This window comes from Tachyglossus aculeatus, chromosome 3, assembly GCF_015852505.1.
Source record: "Tachyglossus aculeatus isolate mTacAcu1 chromosome 3, mTacAcu1.pri, whole genome shotgun sequence".
In the NCBI taxonomy this organism is placed as follows: domain Eukaryota; kingdom Metazoa; phylum Chordata; class Mammalia; order Monotremata; family Tachyglossidae; genus Tachyglossus; species Tachyglossus aculeatus.
In genome coordinates, this window is record NC_052068.1 from 2294477 (window position 1) to 2314489 (window position 20013).

Below are 20013 nucleotides of genomic sequence, written 5' to 3' on the forward strand. Positions count from 1 at the left end.
CAGTGGAAAGGTCCCGGGCTTGGGAGCCAGAGTTCATGGGTTCTAATCCTGGTTCCGCCACTTGTCAGCTGTGTGACTTTGGACAAATCATTTAGCTTCTCTGTGCCACAGTTACCTCATCCGTTAAATGGGGATTAAGACTGTGAACCCCCGTGGGACAACCTGATCACCTTGTATCCCCCGCAGCGCTTAGAACAGTGCTTTGTGCATAGTAAGCGCTTAACAAGTGCCATTATCATCATCACCAATCTGAGTTTCAGCCACTTGCCTGTTGTGTGACCTTGGGCAAGCCATTTCACTTCTCTGAGCCTCAGTTTCCTTGTCTGTAAAATGGGGATAATAATAATAATGATAATTGGGGTATATATTAAGCGCTTACTATGTGCCTTTTCGACTGTGAGCCCACTGTTGGGTAGGGACTGTCTCTATATGTTGCCAACTTGTACTTCCCAAGCGCTTAGTACAGTGCTCTGCACACAGTAAGCGCTCAATAAATACGATTGATGATGATGATGATGTGCCATGCACTGTACTATGCGCTGGGGTGGATACAAGCAAATTGCGTTGGACACAGTCGCTGTCCCATGAGGTGCTCACAGTCTCCATCCCCATTTTACGGAGGAGGTAACTGAGGCTCAGAGAAGTGAAGTGACTTGCACAAGGTCACAAAGCTGACAAGTGGCAGAGCCGGGTTTAGAACCCATGACGCTCTGGTTCCCAGGCATGCTGCTTCTTGATAAGATGCTTGATAAAATACCTGCTCTCCCTCCTCCTTAGACCGTGAGGCCACGTGTGGGATAGGACCTGAGTTCGATTTTTGTGTGTGTGGTATTTGTTTAACATTTATTATTGGCCAGGCACTGTACTAAGCGCTGGGGTAGATACAAACTAATCTGGTTGGACCCAATCCATGTCCAACATGGGGCTCACTGTCTAATTCATTCATTTCATTCATTCATTCAATCATATTTATTGAGCGCTTACTGTGTGCAGAGCACTGTACTAAGCGCTTGGGAAGTACAAGTTGGCATCATCTGTAAAATGGGGCTGACGACTGTGAGCCCCACGTGGGACAACGTGATCACCTTGTATCCTCCCCAGCGCTTAGAACAGTGCTTTGCACATAGTAAGCGCTTAAGAAATGCCGTCATTATTATTATTATTATTATTATCATATAGAGACGGTCCCTACCCAACAGTGGGCTCACAGTCTAGAAGGGGGAGACAGAGAACAAAATAAAACATATTAACAAAATAAAATAAAGAGCTCTGCCACTTGTCTGCTGTGTGACCTTGGTCAAGTCGCTTCACTTCTCTGTGCCTCAGTTACCTCATCTGTAAAATGGGGATGAAGACTGTGAGCCCCACGTGGGACAACCTGATCTCCTTGAATCTACCCCAGTGCTTAGAACAGTGCCTGGCACATAATAAGCAAATAACAAATACCATTATTATTATTATTATATGCTCTGCACACAGTAAGCGCTCAATAAATACGATTGAATGAATGAATAAAATGTGCCTCAGTTCCCTCATCTGTAAAATGGGGATGAAGACTGAGCCCCATGTGGGACATCCTGATCACGTTGAATCCTTCAGCGCTTTGCACATAGTAAGTGCTTAACAACTTAACTTTTACTTCCCAAGTGCTTTTAGACAGTGAGCCCACTGTTGGGTAGGGACTGTCTCTCCATGTTGCCAACTTGTACTTCCCAAGCGCTTAGTACAGTGCTCTGCACACAGTAAGTGCTCAATAAATACGATTGATTGATTGATTATTGTAATAATTGTAATAATCTCATTTTATAGATGAGGTAACTGAGACCCAGAGAAGTAAAGTGACTTGCCCAAGATCACACAGTAGAGAAAGGGCGGAGTCTAGAATTGGAACCCAAGTCCTTCTGACCCACATTCTAACTACTAGACCACCCTGCTTCTCTGGCCACCTCCTGCTTATATAACCTCTTACCTGGGACCATTCTGTCCCACTTTTAGACCGTGAGCCCGTTGTTGGGTAGGGACCATCTCTTTATGTTGCCAACTTGTACTTCCCAAGCGCTTAGTACAGTGCTCTGCACACAGTAAGCCCTCAATAAATACGATTGAATGAATTCAGTTGGCCGCGTTAGCATTTACTGTCTCCTAGGAGCATCCCCACCTTGAGAACCGGGAAGCAGTGTGGCCTAGTGGAAAGATCCCGGGCCTGGAAGGACCTGGGTTCTAATCCCGGCCCCGCCACGTGTCTACCTTGTGACTTTGGGCAAATCACTTCACTTCTCCGGGCCTCACTTATCTAACCTGTAAAACGGGGATTAAGACTGGAGCCGCAAGGGGACGAGGACTCTGTCCAACCTGATTACCTTGTATCTACCCCAGTGCTTAGTATTCCTTCATGCATTCAATCGTATTTATTGAGCGCTTACAGTGTGCAGAGCACTGTACTAAGTGCTTGGAAAGTACAATTCAGCAATAGTGGGCTTGCAGTCTAAAAGTGGGGAGACAGAAATCAAATCAGATGCTTTCTGATCTCCCAATCTCCTGTCTCTCCCCGCTTCAGTCTATACTTCACTCGGCTGCCCGAATTATCTTTCTACAGAAACACTCTGGGCATGTAACCCCCTCCTCAAAAATCTCCAGTGGTTGCCTGTCAACCTTCGAATCAAGCAAAAACTCCTCACCCTGGGCTTCCAGGCTGTCCATCCCCTCACCCCCTCCTACCTCACCTCCCTTCTCTCCTTCTCCAGCCCAGTCCGCAGCCTCCGCTCCTCTGCTCTGCACACAGTAAGCGCTCAATAAATACGATTGATGATGATTCCACCGCTCACCTCCTCACTGTACCTCGTTCTTGCCTGTCCCGCCGTCGACCCAATTTGTACTTCCAATTTGCCAATTTGTACTTCCCAAGCGCTTAGTACAGTGCTCTGCACATAGTAAGCGCTCAATAAATACGATTGATGATGATGATGACCCCCGGCCCATGTCCTCCCCCTGGCCTGGAATACCCTCCCTCCTCTAATCCACCAAACTAGCTCTCTTCTCCCCATCAAATCCCTACTGAGAGCTCACCTCCTCCAGGAGACTTTCCCAGACTGAGTTCCCCCTTTCCTCTGCTCCTCCTCCCCTCCCCATCCCCCCAACTCCCTCCCTCTACCCCCCTCCCCACCCCACAACACTTGTTTGTATTGGTACATACTTATTATCCTATTTATTTCATTAATGATGTGTATATATCTATAATTCTTCTATAATTCTACAGTTCTTGTCCCACATGGGGATTCACAGTCTTAACCCCCACTTTATAAATGAGGGAACTGAGGCACAGAGAATGAAGTGACTTGTCCAAGGTCACACAGCACACAGTGGGCAGAGCCAAAATTAGAACTCAGGTCCTCTGACTCCGAGGCCCGGACTCTTTCTGCTAGGCCACGCTACTTCTCCTTCTGAGTCTCTCTGTTACCTGCTCCCCAAAAGGAAGAGCCACCCAGTCTGGGCGGAAATTTTTTCTATGGATTTTCATTTTGCGAAGGCAGAATATGTATATATGTTTGTACATATTTATTACTCTATTTATTTATTTATTCATTTTACTTGTACATATCTATTCTATTTATTTTATTCTGTTGGTATGTTTGGTTTTGTTCTCTGTCTCCCCCTTTTAGACTGTGAGCCCATTGTTGGGTAGGGACTGTCTCTATATGTTGCCAACTTGGACTTCCCAAGCGCTAAGTACAGTGCTCTGCACACAGTAAGCGCTCAATAAATACGATTGATGATGATGATGATGATGATGGATACTTCCTGTGGCAGAGTGCAGGAGGGGTAATAAGACATAGCATGGCTTAGTGGAAAGAGCCTGGGCTTGGGTGTCAGAAGTCATGGGTTCTAATCCCGGCTCCGCCACTTGTCAGCTGTGTGACTTTGGGCAAGTCACTTCACTTCTCTGGCCCTCAGTTCTCTCATCTGTAAAATGGGGATTAAGACTGTGAGCCCCACGTGGGACAACCTGATTACTTTGTATTTACCTCAGCACTTAGAACAGTGCTTGGCACATAGTAAGCGCTTAACAAATACCATCGGTATTATAAGGAGGCTTTCAGGAGGAGCAGTGTGTAGTGTGAGGAAGCAGAGAAAGCTGATGTGGAGTAATAGTAGTAGTAGAAATAGGAATGGGAGTGGGGGTAGTAGTAATGATAATCATAGAGTATCAGCTTCAATTAAACATCCCATTAGTGGTATTTGTTGAGCACTTGCAGCATCCTGAGCACATAGTAGCACCTGTCTACGTGTTTTATTTTGTTGTCTGTCTCCTCCTTCTAGACTGTGAGCCCCTTTTGGGTAGGGACCGTCTCTATATGTTACCAACTTGTACTTCCCAAGTGCTTAGTACAATGCTTTGCACAAGTAAATGCTCAATAAATACGATTGAATGAATGAATGAAAGTAGCATTAGTAGCCATGATAATTACTGAGCACCACTTTCAACCACTCAATCCACCAATGGTATATATTGAGCGCCTAGTAGCAGTAGTAGTAATAATGATGATAATCAGTGAGCACTAGTTTCAATCAATCAATCCACCAGTGGTATTTATTGAGCACCTAGTAATAGTACTAATAGTAGTAGGAGGAGTAATTGAGAAGTAACATGGCGTAGTGGATTAAGCACGGGCCTGGGAGTGAGAAGTTCATGGGTTCCAATACCGGCTCTGCCACTTGTCTGCTGTGTGACTTTGGGCAAGTCACTTCACTGCTCTAATCCCGGCTCCACCACTTGTCTGCTGTGTGGCCGAGGGCAAGCCACTTAACTTCTCTGGACCTCAGTTACCTCATCTTTAAAATGTGGATTAAGTCTGTGAGCCCCAAGTGGGACAACCTGATTACCTTGAAGCCGCATGGCTTATTAGAAAGAGCCCGGGCTTTGGAGTCAGAGGTCATGGGTTCAAATCCCGACTCCACCAGTTGTCAGCTGTGTTACTTTGGGCAAGTCACCTAGCTTCTCTGGGCGTCAGTTACCTCGTCTGTAAAATGGGGATTAGGACTGTGAGCCCCCCCATGGGACAACCTGATCACCTTGTAACCTCTCCAGCGCTTAGAACAGTGCTTTGCACATAGTAAGCGTTTAATAAATGCCATCATCATTATTATTATTATTACCCCATTGCTTAGAAAAGTGCTTGGAACATAGCGCTTAACAAATACCATTATTATTATTATTTTCTGGGCCTCAGGTTCCTCTTCTATAAAACTGGGGATTGAGACCATGAGCCCCATGTGGGACAGGGACTATGTCCAACCCAATTTGCTTATATCCACCTCAGCGCTTAGTACAGTGACTGGCACATAGTAAGTGCTTAATCAATCAATCACTCATATTTATTGAGCGCTTCCTGTGTGCAGAGCACTGTACTAAGTGCTTGGGAAGTACAAGTTGGCAACATATAGAGACAGTCCCTACCCAACAGTGGGCTCACAGTCTAGAAGGGGGGGGGGGGACAGAGAACAAAACCAAACATATTAACAAAATAAAATAAATAGACTAGATATGTACAATTAAAATAAATAAATAAATAGAGTAATAAATGTGTACAAACATATATACATATATACAGGTGCTGTGGGGAAGGGAAGGAGGTAAGACGGTGGGGATGGAGAGGGGGATGCCATAGCTATTATTATTAGTAGTAGTAATGATAATCATTGAGCTCCACTTTCAATCAATCAATCCACCGGTGGTATTTATTGAGCACTTACACTATACTGAGAAAGTAGTAAGTTAGTAAATAATAAGCACTCAGTAAATACGATTGACTGCGGACTGATTGGCTTGTCTTATCTTTTGCCGTCAAGTTGTGTCTGACCCATAGCGACACAACAGACACATCTCTCCCAGGAGGCCCCGCTCTCCATCTGCAATCGTTCTGGCAGTGGATCCACAGAGTTTTCTTGGTAAAACACCCAGAAAAGGTTTATCATTGCCTCCTTCCGCACAGTAAACTTAAGTCTCCGCCCTCGACTGTCTCCCCTGCCTTGGCTGCCCAGCACAGGGGAGTTTACTGAACGCTAACTGCATGTATAGCACACAGTTCTGGACCCTGGGTAAGTCTACAGGGGAAATAAAAGAGCCCACCCTTTCCCTCAAAGAGCTTACAAGCTAAGAGCAACAAGGAAGCATTTTCGGGGAAAGCACATAACAAGCTATCAAGGAAAGGGGAATTTGATTGGGGAGAGTGAAAATCAGAGCCTCAGGGATACTCCCAACCTGGTAACAGCATTTTGTTATTCTTGAAAGCTCTGTGGGATCTTCTGAATAGTGAAGACTGCTCTGCATTAGCATTTAGAAAGCAAGGCAGTAAAGGAGGAAGGAGTCGGAGAGCTTCTGGGAGTGGTTGATATTCCCAAGGAGTGGTGACAGGCCAGCAGGAGGCTGGAACTGCCCTAACTTGAAAATCAGGCTAAGAGTAAGAGCATGGATTTCCAGTGGCTTCTCACCCATGGCTTTCAAACCTGCTGATGTCTCCCTCATCCTAAAAATCCCCTCCCTCGACCCCACGGCTCCCTCCAGCTATCGCCCTATCTCCCTCCTACCATTCCTCTCCAAACTCCTTAAGTGAGTTGTCTACATCTCCTGACTCCAGTTCCTCTCCTCTGATTCTCTCCTTGACCCCTTCCAATCTGGCTTCCACCCCCTTTGCTCCACCAAAGGTCACAAGTGATCTCCTTTTACCAAGTCCACTGGCCTCTACTCCACCCTGTTCGTCCTTGGCCTCTCAACTGCGTCTACACTGTGGACCATCCCCTTCTCCTGGAAACATTATCCAACCTGGGCTTTACTGACACCGTCCTCTCCTGGTACTCCTCCTATCTCTCTGGCAGCTCATTCTCAGTCTCTCTCATGGACTCCTCCTCCTCCTCCTCCCACCCCCTAATTGTGGAGGTTCAGTTCTGGTTTCCCTCCTCTTCTCCATCTCCACCCACTACCTTGCAGAAATCATTCGCTTTCATGACTTCAACTACTATCCCTTTGTGGTTGATTCCCAAATCTCCCTCTCCAGGCTTGCTCTATCCCCTCTGCCTTCTCACATTTCCTCTTGCCTTCAGGACATCCCTACTTGGGAGTCCCACCTTGAACTTAAGTCCAAACAAAACTCCTCATCTTCCCACTTAAGTCCTCCCCTCCCCCATCTTCCCCGCACAGTAACAAATGCCATTATTATTATAATTATTATTATTATCTCCCCTGTCTCACAAGCCCATAATCTTGTCGGTTTCCTCCACTTATCACTCTAATTCATCCAAAAATTCACTCTGTCACGAAATCCAGGTGGTCTCCCTTCACAACATTGCCAAAATCCTCCCTGTCCACATCCAAAGTACTGCCCATTCTCCTCTTTCTCTCTCTTTCCCCATCTCCCCCCTCATTCTCTCTCCCTTCCCCCTCTTTCTCTCCCTCTCACCCTTCTCTCTCCCCCATTCCCCTTTCTCTCTCCCTCCCCATTTCCCCCCTCATTCTCTCTCCCTTCCCCCTTTCTCTCCCTCTCTTCCTCCTCTCTCCCCCATTCCCCTTTCTCTCTCCCTCCCCATCTCCCCCCTCATTGTCTCTCCCTGCCCTCTCTTTCTCTCCCTCTCACCCTTCTCTCTCCCCATCCCCCTCTTTGGAGTCAGAGGTCATGGTTCAAATCCCGGCTCTGCCACTTGTCAGCTGGATGACTTTGGGCAAGTCACTTCACTTCTCTGGACCTCAGTTACCTCATCTGTAGAATGGGGATGAAGACTGTGAGCCCCACATGGGACAACCTGATCACCTTGTATCCTCCCCAGCGCTTAGAACAGTGCTTTGCACATAGTAAGCACTTAACAAATGCCATTATTATTATTATTACCATGCTGATCCGAGCACTTATCCTATCCTGCCTTGATTACTGTATCAGCCTCCTTGCTCACCTCCCTGCCTCCTGTCTCTCCTCTCTCCAGGCCATACTTCACTCTGTTTCCTGGGTCACTTTTCCAAAAAAATTTGAGTCCAAGTCTTCTCACTCCTCAAGAATCTCCAGTGGTGGCTCATCCAGCGCTTAGAACAGTACTTTGCACATAGTAAGTGCTTAATAAATGCCAGTATTATTATTATTATTATCCACCTTTGCATCAAAGAGAAACTCCTTACGATCTGCTGTAAAGCCGTCAATCACAATAATAATAATAATGATGGCATTTATTAAGCGCTTACTATGTGCAAAGCACTGTTCTAAGTGCTGGGGAGGTTCCAAGGTGATCAGGTTGTCCCACGGGGGGCTCACAGTCTTCATCCTCATTTTACAGATGAGGGAACTGAGGCCCAGAGAAGTGAAGTGACTTGCCCAAAGTCACCTTCCTCCTCCTATCTTACCGCTCTGATTTCTCGCTATAACCCAGCCTGCGCACTTCATTATAATAATAATAATAATAATGGCATTTATTAAGCGCTTACTGTGTACAAAGCACTGTTTTAAGCCCTGGGGAGGTTATAAGGTGATCAGGTAGTCCCACATGGGGCTGACAGTCTTCATCCCCATTTTACAGATGAGATAACTGAGGCACAGAGAAGTGAAGTGACTTGCCCAAAGTCACACAGCTGACAAGTGGTGGAGCCGGTATTTGAAGCCATGACCTGTGACTCCCAAGCCTGGGCTCTTTCCACTGAGCCACGCTGCTTCTCATCCTTTAATGCCAACCTACTCACTGTACCAAATCTTGTTTTTCCTGCTGCCAACTCCTTGCCCACATCCTGCCGCTGGCCTTGAACTTCCTACCCCTTTAATAATAATAATAATAATAATAATAATAATGGCATTTATTAAGCGCTTACTATGTGCAAAGCACTGTTCTAAGCACTGGGGAGCTTACAAAGTGATCAGGTTGTCCCATGTGGGGCTCACAGTCTTAATCCCTCTTTTACAGATGAGGTAACTGAGGCCCAGAGAAGTTAAGTGACTTGCCCAAAGTCACACAGCTGACAATTGGTGGAGCCAGGATTTGAACCCATGACTCTGACTCCAAAGCCCGTGCTCTTTCCACCGAGTCATGCTGCTTCCCTACTGTTCCTTACTGCTGGTTATGTCCAACAGACCACCACTTTCCCCACCGTCAAAATCTCATTAAAGTCGCATCTCCTCCAAGAGGCCTTCTATGACTAAGCCCTTATTTTTCCTATTCCCTCTCTCTTCTGTATCATCTATGCACTTGGATCTGTGAGCTTTAAGCACTTATTATGCATCCCACCCTGAGCCCCACAATTTTTATGTGCACATCTGAAATTCATTTTAATGTCTGTCTCCTCCTCTACACTGTAATTTATGCTCCCCATGGGCACGGGAACAGGTCTACCAACTCTGTTATACTGTACTTTTCTATCCACATAGTACACTACTCTTCACACAGCAAGTGCTCAATAAATTTGATGGATTGACTGATTGAGTGCTTTACTAATGCCACGTGGAAGCAGTTGGGAATCGGCACCTTTTCTTTCTAACTCCGGAATTTTAGGGGTGATGGTTATTTGGGTTTGGCATCCTCCCTTCCGCAGTGCCCAATTCCGTGTGTCGAATCCAGAGAGCTCCTTTCCACCAGTTTGGGTTCTTTCCGCTGGTGAGATTTCACGGCGTTTCAAATAATTGCTTCCTCAGCTCCCCAGCTCACCAACATGCCAGACAAGGAGAGGTGCCAACGTGCCCGTGTGTAATTACAGCACTTCCCCTTCATCTTTCAGGGTCTTCCTGCGAGCGATCAATCAGTACGCGGATATGCTCAACAAGAAGTTTCTCGACCAAGCAAACTTTGAACTCCAGGTAAGAAGTGTCCTGTGGTCGACGCTCGTCGGACACTTTGGTCTCTGTTCCAGCCAGTCTGCTGGTCTCCAGTCTGGGAGGTAGGAGGTTTGCGTGGGAGACTGGCACGGGAGGGTGGTGGGTTCACGGTGTTTCCTCCCCTGCCCGGCAAGTGCCGGGATCAGGGATGGAGCTGTCACAACCGGGAGCCCCCAGGTCAGAGCAGACCAGGGACTCCATCCATGAGAAAGCTGCAGAAATTCCTGGTTTGATTGGCTTCCGGGGACTGAAAGCACACTCAGTCTGGTGGTAAGGGAGGATGGGGGAGTTATTCCTAACTGCGGGAGCCCCTCCAGGCTCAGTTTTGGGTCCCCTTCATTCTCCATCTACACCCACTCCCTTGGAGAACTCATTCACTCCCATGGCTTCAACCTCCACCTGTAATAATAACAATAATGATGGCATTTATTAAGTGCTTACTATGTGCAAAGCACTGTTCTAAGAGCTGGGGAGGTTACAAGGTGATCAGGTTGTCCCACGGGGGGCTCACAGCCTTAATCCTCATTTTACAGATGAGGGACCTGAGGCCCAGAGAAATGAAGTGACTTGCCCAAAGTCACACAGTTGACAATTGGCAGAGCTGGGATTTGAACCCCTGACCTCTGACTCCAAAACCCGTTCTCTTTTCCACCGAACCACGCTGCTTCTCTATGTATTCTCTTTTCTTCTGCTTCTCTTCTGTACGTGGATGATTCCCAAATCTCCGTCTCCAGCCCCGACCTCTGTCCTTCTCTTCAGTCTTGCATTTCCTTCTGCCTTCTGGACATCGCTACTTGGATGTCTCGGCGACTCCTCAAATTTAGCTTATCCAAAACAGAACTCATCTTCTCACTCAAACTCCGCCCTCTCCATAACTTTCCAGTTGCGGTAGACAGCACCCCCATTCTCCCTGTCTAGTAAGCCCATAAAATTGGCATTATCCTCGACTCATCCTTCTCAGTCCATTCACTTATTCAATCTTTCACCAAATCCTGTCGGTCCAACCTTTACAACATTGCTAAAATCCTCCCTGTCATCTTCATCCAAGCTGCTACCATGGTAATCCAAGCACTTATGTGTTCTGACTTGATTACTGCATCAGCCTCCTTGCTGACCTCTCTGCCTCCTGTGTCTCCCTACTCTAGTCTATACTCCATTCTGCCGCCCGAATCATTTTCTTTCAAAGAAGTTCAGACCCCGTTTCCCCACTCCTCAAGAGCCTCCAATGGTTACCCGTCCATCTCTGCGTGAAACGGAAACTCCTCACCATTGGCTTTAAAACATTCACTCAGCGTCTCCCCACCTACCTTACTATTATTAGAATGATGATGCTATCATCTGTTATCAGCAACAGCATCATCAGTGGTATTCATCAAACGGTTATCGTGTGCGGAGCACTGTACTAAACACTTTAGAGAGTACAGTAACCCAGAGTTGGTAGATGCATTTCTGGCCCACAGAGTCTACAGTCTACAGGAGGAGATAGACATTAATAGAAATAAATAAATTAAGAATATGGGCATTAGGGCTGAGGGGTTGAGGGTCGGGTGAATATCAAATGTCGAGACACGGATCCAAGTGCGTCGATGATACAGAAGGAAGAGGGAGTCAAAGAGGGCTTAATTGGGGAAGGACTTTTTCACTTTTTTGCCCCACTTTTGAAGGTGGGGAGAGATGTGATGTAAAATCTATTTATTTTATTTTGTTAGTATGTTTGGTCTTGTTCTCTGTCTTCCCCTTTTAGACTGTGAGCCCACTGTTGGGTAGGGACTGTCTCTATATGTTGCAAACTTGTACTTCCCAAGTGCTTAGTACAGTGCTCTGCACACAGTAAGTGCTCAATAAATACAATTGATGATGATGATGATAATGATGATGTGACCTTAGTAAGAGTTTGAAGGTGGAGAGTGTGGTGGTCTGGCAGATATGGAGGGAGGGACAGGGAGTTCCAGACCAGAGCGAGGGCAAAGCAGTCAGTTTAGGGAGACTAGGTACTGAGTCACCATTTTACATTTGAACAAATGTAGCAGTGTGGCCTAGTAGATAGAGCCCGGGCCAGCGAGTCAGAGGACCTTGGTTCTAATCCCAGCTCTCCCACGTGTCTGCTGTGTGACCTTGGGCAATTCACTTAACTTCTCTGTGCCTCAGTGACCTCATCTGTAAAATGGGGATTACATCCTACTCCCTCCTACTTAGACTGTGAGCCCCATGTGTGACAAGGACTATGTCCAACCTGATTAACTTGAATTTACCCCAGTGCTTGGAACAGTGCTTGACACTGTTAATCATTCAGTCACATGTTTTGTTTTGTTGTCACATGTTTTGTTTTGTCGTCTGTCTCCCCCTTCTAGACTGTGAGCCCGTTGTTGGGTAGGGACCGTCTCTGTATGTTGCCGACTTGTACTTCCCAAGCGCTTACTACAGTGCTCTGCACACAGTAAGCGCTCAGTAAATACGATGGAATGAATGACACTGTTAATCATTCAGTCACATGTTTTGTTTTGTTGTCACATGTTTTGTTGTGTCGTCTGTCTCCCCCTTCTAGACTGTGAGCCCGTTGTTGGGTAGGGACCGTCTCTATATGTTGCCAACTTGTACTTCCCAAGCACTTAGTACAGTGCTCTGCACACAGTAAGCGCTCAATATATATGATCGAATGAATGAATGAATGAATTCAGTCAGTTACATATACTGAGTGTTTACCGTATGCAATGAAGCGGCGTGGCTCAGTGGGAAAAGCACGGGCTTGGGAGTCAGAGGTTATGGGTTCTAATCCCGGCTCCCCCACTTATCAGCTGTGTGACCTTGGGCAAGTCACTTAACTTCTCTGTGCCTCAGTTCCCTCATCTGTAAAATGGGGATTAAGACTGTGAGCCCCATGTGGGACAACCTGATTACCTTGTATCTCCCTCAGCGCTTAGAAAAGTGCTCAGCACATAGTAAGCGCTTAACAAATACCAAAATTATTATTATTATTACTAAGCACTTGAGAGAGTATAATATAACAGTCAGTAATAATAATAATAATGATGGCATTTATTAAGCACTTACTACGTACAAAGCACTTTTCTAAGCGCTGGGGAGGTTACAAGGTGATCAGGTTGTCCCACGGGGGGCTCACAGTCTTCATCCCCATTTTATAGATGAGGTAACTGAGGCCCAGAAAAGTGAAGCTATTTGCCCAAAGTCACACAGCTGACGGTTGGCGGAGCTGGGATTTGAACCCTTGACCTCTGACTCCAAAGCCTGGGCTCTTTCTACTGAGCCAAACTGATTCCTGCCCACATTGAGCTCACAGTCTAGAGGGAAATTGCGGGTATGTCATAAAGGCTTTGGGGCTGAGGGAGGAGGGAATAAAGGGAGCAAACCAAGGGAGCACAGAGGGAGTAGGGAAAGAAGAAATGAGGGATTAGAGAAGGCTTTGAAGGTGGGGAGAGCGATGGTCTCTCAGGTAGGAAGAGGGAGGGCATTCCAGGCCAGAGGCAGGACGTGGGCAAGAGGTTGGCAGTGAGAAAGACGAGATCATACTACAGTAGTGGGTTGGCATTAGAGGAGCCAGGTCTGTGGGCTGAGTTGCAGGAGGAGAGTAGTGAAGCGAGGTAGCATTCGGCAAGGTGATTGAGTGCTTGAAAACTGACAGTAAGGAGTTTCTGTTTAATGTGGAGGTGGATGGGTACCCACTGCAGGTTCTTGAGGAGGGGGAAGCAGGGACTGAATGGTTTAGTAGCAAAATGATCCAGGCAACAGAGTGAGGTATGGACTGGAGAGGGAAGACCTCCGTGCCTCCCTAATCCAGTCCATACTTCACTATGCTACCTGGATCATTTTGCTACAAAAGCATTCAGCTCATGTTTCCCCACTCGTCGAGAAACTCCAGTCTCCGGTGGTTTCCCATCCACCTCTGCATCAAACAAAAACTCCTCACCGTTGGCTTTAAAGCAGTCAATCACCTTGCCCCCTCCTACCTCACCTCACTTCTCTCCTACTATAACCCAGCCCTCCAACATTGCTCCTCTACTGCTAACCATCAAACTGTGCCTCCGTCTCATCTGTCTCTCCACTGACCTCTTCCCCATGTCCTGCCTCTGGCCCGAAACAGCCTCCTTCCTCAAATCTGACAGACCATTACTCTCCCCGCCTTCAAAGCCCATCTCCTCCAAGAGGCCTCCCCTGACTAAGCCCCTTTCCTTTTTTCCCTCTCCCTTCTGCACCACTCTGACTTGCTCCCTGTATTCATCCCCCCAACCCAGCCCCTCAGCACTTATGAACATATCTGTAATTTATTTATTTTTATTAATGTCTGTCTCCCCCTCTAGACTGTAAACTTGTTGTGGACAGAGAATATGTCTGGTGTTTGTTGTATTCTATTCTCCCAAGCATTTAGCTCAGCACTATGCACACTGTAAGCGCTCAATAAATATGAATGAAGGGTGCTGTCTAGAGTGACGGGAAAATCAGAGGCAGCCCAGGGTTTGAGAGGAGCGCTATGCACACTGCAAGCACTCAATAAATAATAATAATAATAATAATAATAATATTGGTATTTGTTAAGCATTTACTATGTGCCAAGCACTGTTCTAAGAAGTGGGGGGATGCAAGGTAATCAAGGTTTTCCCATGTGAGGCTCACAATCTCAAACCCCATTTTACAGATGAGGGAACTGAGCCACAGAGAATAATAATAATAATGGCATTTATTAAGTGCTTACTATGTACAAAGCACTGTTCTAAGCACTGGAGAAGTTAAGTGACTTGCCCAAAGTCACACAGCTGAAAAGTGGCAGAGCAGGGATTAGAACCCACGACCCCTGACTCCCAAGCCCGGGCTCTTTCCACTGAGCCACGGTACTTCCCCTGAAGGGTGCTGTCTAGAGTGATGGGAAAATCAGAGGCAGCTCAGGATTTGAGTGGGAAAATAAGGAATTCTGTTTTGGACATATTAAGTTTGAGGTGTCAGTGGGACATCCAAGTAGAAATGTCTTGAAGGCAGGAGGAAATGTGAGACTGCAGAGAGGGAGAGAGATCAGGGCTGGAGAGGGAGATTTGGGAATCATCTGCATAGAGATGGCAGTTGAAGCCGTGGGAGGAAATGAGTTTTCCAAGAGAGTGGGTGTGGATGGAGAATAGAAAGAGACCCAATACTGAACCTTGAGGGACTCCCACTTAGAGGATGGGAGACAGAGGAGGAGCCCGTGAAAAAGACTGAGGGAGTGGCCAGAGAGATAGGAGGAGAACCAGGTGAGGACAGTGTGAGTGAAGCTGAGGTTGGATAATGTTTCCAGAAGTAGATAGTCAACAGTCGAAGGCAGCAGAGGGGTCAAGGTGGATTAGAATGGAGAAGTGGCCTTTGGATTTGGTGAGAAGGAGGTCATTTGTGACCTTGTTTCTATAGAGTGAAGGGGACTAAAGCCAGATTGGAGGGGATCGAGGAGAGAAGTGGAGGAGAGGAACTTGAGACACCGGGCATAGATGGCTTGTTTAAGGAGATTGGAGAGGAATGGTAGGAGGGAGATGGGGCGATAACTGAAGGGAGCCATGGGGTCAAGGGAGCCCTTACCAAACACAGCCCTTATGTACGTATCTATAATTTTTAAATTATTATTAATTCCCTTACCAAATACAGCCCTTACCAAATACAGCCCCTAAGTACATATCTATAATTTTTAGATTAATATTAATGCCTGACTCCCCCTCTAGACTGTAGTCTTGTGGCAGGGAATATTTCTGTTATAGTGTCCTACTGTACTCTCCCAAGTGTGTAGTACAGTGCTCTGCATACAGTAAGTGCTCAATAAATATGATTGACTGACAAATACGATAATAATATTAATAATGACATGCATTTTGCCAGGGTTTGTGCCCCTGCCCAACTACTGACTCGTGGCACTTGGGGCCCAAATAGGAACCCTGCCCTCTCCCTGGCTTTCCCATCTCTGTTGACTGCACTACCATCCTTCCCGTCTCACAAGCCCGCAACCTTGTTGTCATCCTCGACTCCGCTCTCTCATTCACCCCTCATATCCAAGCCGTCACCAAAACCTGCCGGTCTCAGCTCCACAACGTTGCCAAGATCCGCCCTTTCCTCTCCATCCAAACCGCTACCCTGCTCGTTCAAGTTCTCATCCTATCCCGTCTGGACTACTGCATCAGCCTTCTCTCTGATCTCCCATCCTCGTGTCTCTCTCCACTTCAATCCATACTTCATACTGCTGCCCGGATTATCTTTGTCCAGAAACGCTCTGGGCATGTTACTCCCCTCCTCAAAAATCTCCAGTGGCTACCAATCAATCTGCGCATCAGGTAGAAACTCCTCACCTTCAGCTTCAAGGCTCTCCATCACCTCGCCCCCTCCTACCTCACCTCCCTTATGTCCTTCTCCAGCCCAGCCCGCACCCTCTGCTCCTCTGCTGCTAATCTCCTCCCCGTGCCTCATTCTCGCCTGTCCCGCCATCGACCCCCGGCCCACATCCTCCCCCGGGCCTGGAATGCCCTCCCTCTGCCCATCTGCCAAGCTAGCTCTCTTCCTCCCTTCAAGGCCCTACTGAGAGCTCACCTCCTCCAGGAGACCTTCCCAGACTGAGCCCCTTCCTTCCTCTCCCCCTCATCCCCCTCTCCATCCCCCCCATCTTACCTCCTTCCCTTCCCCACAGCACCTGTATATATGTATATATGTTTGTACATATTTATTACTCTATTTATTTATTTATTTTACTTGTACCTATATATTCTATTTATTTTATTTTATTAGTATGTTTGGTTTTGTTCTCTGTCTCCCCCTTCTAGACTGTGAGCCCACTGTTGGGTAGGGACTGTCTCTATATGTTGCCAGCTTGTACTTCCCAAGCGCTTAGTACAGTGCTCTGCACACAGTAAGTGCTCAATAAATACGATTGATTGATTGATTGATTGAACGTGATGAGCAGGGGCCAGAGAGAGCAACTGGCTCCGTGAAAACTCCCAGCGGTAGAAACAGTTCCTCTGGGGAGGGACTCCATCCTGAAGATAGAATCAGAAACAAGATTCAACCATCGTTTGATGATGATGGCATTTGTTAAGCGCTTACTATGTGCGAAGCACTGCTCTAAGTGCTGGTGGGAATACAAGGTGAGTAGGTTGTCCTACGTGAGGCTCACAGTCTTAATCCCCATTTTACAGATGAGGGAACTGAGGCACCGAGAAGTGAAGTGACTTGCCCAAAATCACACAGCTGACAAGTGGCAGAGTCGGGATTAGAACCCATGACCTCTGACTCTTTCCACTGAGCTACACTGCTTCTCTAACTTTTCTAACAGGAGACTCCTTGCCATTTAAACAAATGCCATTGTGGGGGCGTTTCTGGGCTTATTTAAAATTTCAGGAGGGGAGTGCTGGGAAGAAGGAAATGTGATGAGTGTTCAGATTTTCTTTGTGATTCTAATGGCAATATTTTTTCTCTGTTTGTGATTCCAGCTGTGGAATAACTATTTCCATCTGGCTGTGGCTTTCCTTACTCAAGAATCTTTGCAATTGGAGAACTTTTCAAGCGCCAAAAGAGCCAAAATCCTGAACAAGTAAGTCCTGTTGGAATGGTAACACCATGGACAAGAGGGCGAGGTACAAAGCCCAGTGTTGGGTAGGGACCGTCTCTCTATGATGCCAATATGTACTTCCCAAGCGATTAGTACAGTGTTCTGCACACAGTAAGCGCTCAATAAGTACGACTGAATGAATGGCACTTGGGCGAGGCTGGGTGCCAGCTTCATGGGAACTGATAAGTGGGCAAGATTTTGGTAAAGTGGGATTCCACTGCGCGGATCAACTATCAACTATGTTCAAACCCAGGAACCACAGACAGTTGTTCTCTCCGTTACTGCATTCTGTATATTTCAGGAAAATCAATGGAGCACAAAGCCACACTCTGGAGAATTATCAATCTATCAGTCGTATTTGATTTGTGTCTGTGTATTATTGTATTGTACTCTTCCAAGCTCTTAGTACAGTGCTCTGCCCACAGTAAGTGCTCAGTAAATATGATTGAATGAATGAATGACAGTGAAAAAAGAGCTTAGTCAGGGAAGGCCTCTTGGGTTTTGAAGATGGAGAGAATGATAAACTGACAGATATGAAGGGGGAAGCAGCATGGCCTAGAAGATAGAGTCCTGGCCTAGGAATCAGAAGGACCTGGGTTCTAATCCTAGCTCTGCCACTTGTCTGCTGTGGGACCTTGGACAAATCACTTCACTTCTCTGAACCTCAGTTCCTTTGTTTGTAAAATGGGAACTAAGACCGTGAGCCCCATGCGGGACAGAAACTTTGTCCCAACCTGATTATCTTGTATCTATCTCAGTGTATACTACAGTGCCTGGTACATACTAAGCGCTTAACAAATGCCATTTAAAAACAATGTTAAGCAGAATGGCTTAGTGGAAAGAGCCCGAGCCTGAAAGCCAGAGGACCTGGGTTCTAATCCTGGCTCTGTCACTTGTCTGCTGTGTGATCTTGGGCAAGTCATTTCACTTCTCTGGGCCTCGGTTGTCTCATAGCAAAATGAAGGCAACTACTGTGAGCCCCATTTGGGACATGGACGGTCTCCAACCTGATTAGCTTGTGTCTACCCCAGCTCTTGGTACAGTGCCTAATAATAATAATAATAATAATAATAATAATAATAATAATAATAATGTTTGTTAAACGCTTACTATGTGCAAAGCACTGTTCTAAGTGCTGGGGAGGTTACAAGGTGATCAGGTTGTCCTACGGGGGGCTCACAGTTTTAATCCCTATTTTAATAATAATACTAATGACATTTATTAAGCGCTTACTATGTGCAAAGCACTGTTCTAAGTGCTGGGGAGGTTACAAGGTAATCAGGGTGTCCCATGGGGGGCTCACAGTCTTAATCCCCATTTTACAGATGAGGGAACTGAGGCCCGGAGAAGTGAAGTGACTTTCCCAAAGTCACCCAGCTGACAGTTGGCAGAGCCGGAATTTGAACCCATGACCTCTGACTCCAAAGCCTGGGCTCTTTCCACAGAGCCACAACATCATCAGCCCTGGGTTTGGGCCTGCTGAGATTCCGGGGGGCTGGAAAACGCGCAGGGCATCCCACGGCCTCAAACGACGATGATGGGCGGGGGGGCCGGGCAGATCCCAGTCGGTGCCCTTATCGTATCAGCGCTGCTCAATTCCCTTCGGACGGAATGCTTAATAAATGCCACACAAAGAGGCAGGAGTGGAGGGAGAACTTGGGAAAGGGATCAGTTTTGAGAAAAAGATGAGGTCAGGGCACAGTTAGAGGATCCTGATTAGCTTGCCTGCCTTGCCTGCCTTGCCTGCCCAGGCAAGCTGGGCAGTAATAGGAAATCAGTGAAGTAAGGTAGTGGGGTGTGAGCTTATTGAGAGCTTTAAAGCTCCCCTCTTCTAATAATAATAATAATAATAATAATAATAATAATAATAGCATTTATTAAGCGCTTACTATGTGCAAAGCACTGTTCTAAGCACTGGGGAGGCTACCAGGTGATCAGGCTGTCCCACAGGGGGCTCACAGTCTTACTCCCCATTTTACAGATGAGGTAACTGAAGCCCAGAGAAGTGAAGTGACTTGCCCAAAGTCACACAGCTGACAAGTGGCGGAGCCGATATTTGAACCCATGACCTCTGACTCCAAAGCCCGGGCTCTTTCCACTGAGCCACGCTGCTTCCTTCTAGACTGTGAGCCCGTTGTTGGATAGGGACCGTCTCTATATGTTGCCGACTTGTACTTCCCAAGTGCTTAGTACAGTGCTCTGCACACAGTAAGGGCTCAATAAATACAACTGAATGAATCAATGCATGAATGAAGCTGGTGGTACCGAGTTCTGTTTGATGTGGAGGTGAATGGGCTGCCACTGGAGGTTCTAAAGGAGTGGGAAAACATGGACTGAATGGTTTTGTAGAAAAATGATCCGGGCAACAGAGTGAAATATGGACTGGATCATATCTCTTCCAACAGGCCTTCTCTGACTATCCCTTTTATTTCTCCTATCCAGCCCACCCTCAGTATCAATTATGCACTTGGCTTTGTACTTAAACACTTTTCTGGACTGTAAGCTGTTGTTGGGCAGGGGATGGGTCTTTCATATTGTTATATTGTACTCTCCCAAGCACTTAATACAATGCTCTGTACACAGTAAGCACACAATAAATAGGATTGA

At 46.7% G+C, this 20013-nt stretch overlaps 1 protein-coding gene across 3 annotated transcripts in view; it reads left to right on the forward strand.

Moving 5' to 3' along the window:
• Positions 1-20013, forward strand: part of DOCK1 (dedicator of cytokinesis 1) — a 552732-nt gene that overhangs the window by 381824 nt on the left and 150895 nt on the right. For all 3 annotated transcript variants that reach the window (XM_038743481.1, XM_038743482.1, XM_038743483.1), the window contains exons 30-31: positions 9743-9821; positions 17288-17388. In XM_038743481.1, coding sequence (XP_038599409.1) covers positions 9743-9821; positions 17288-17388 — 180 coding nt within the window. The remainder of the gene's footprint in view (positions 1-9742; positions 9822-17287; positions 17389-20013) is intronic.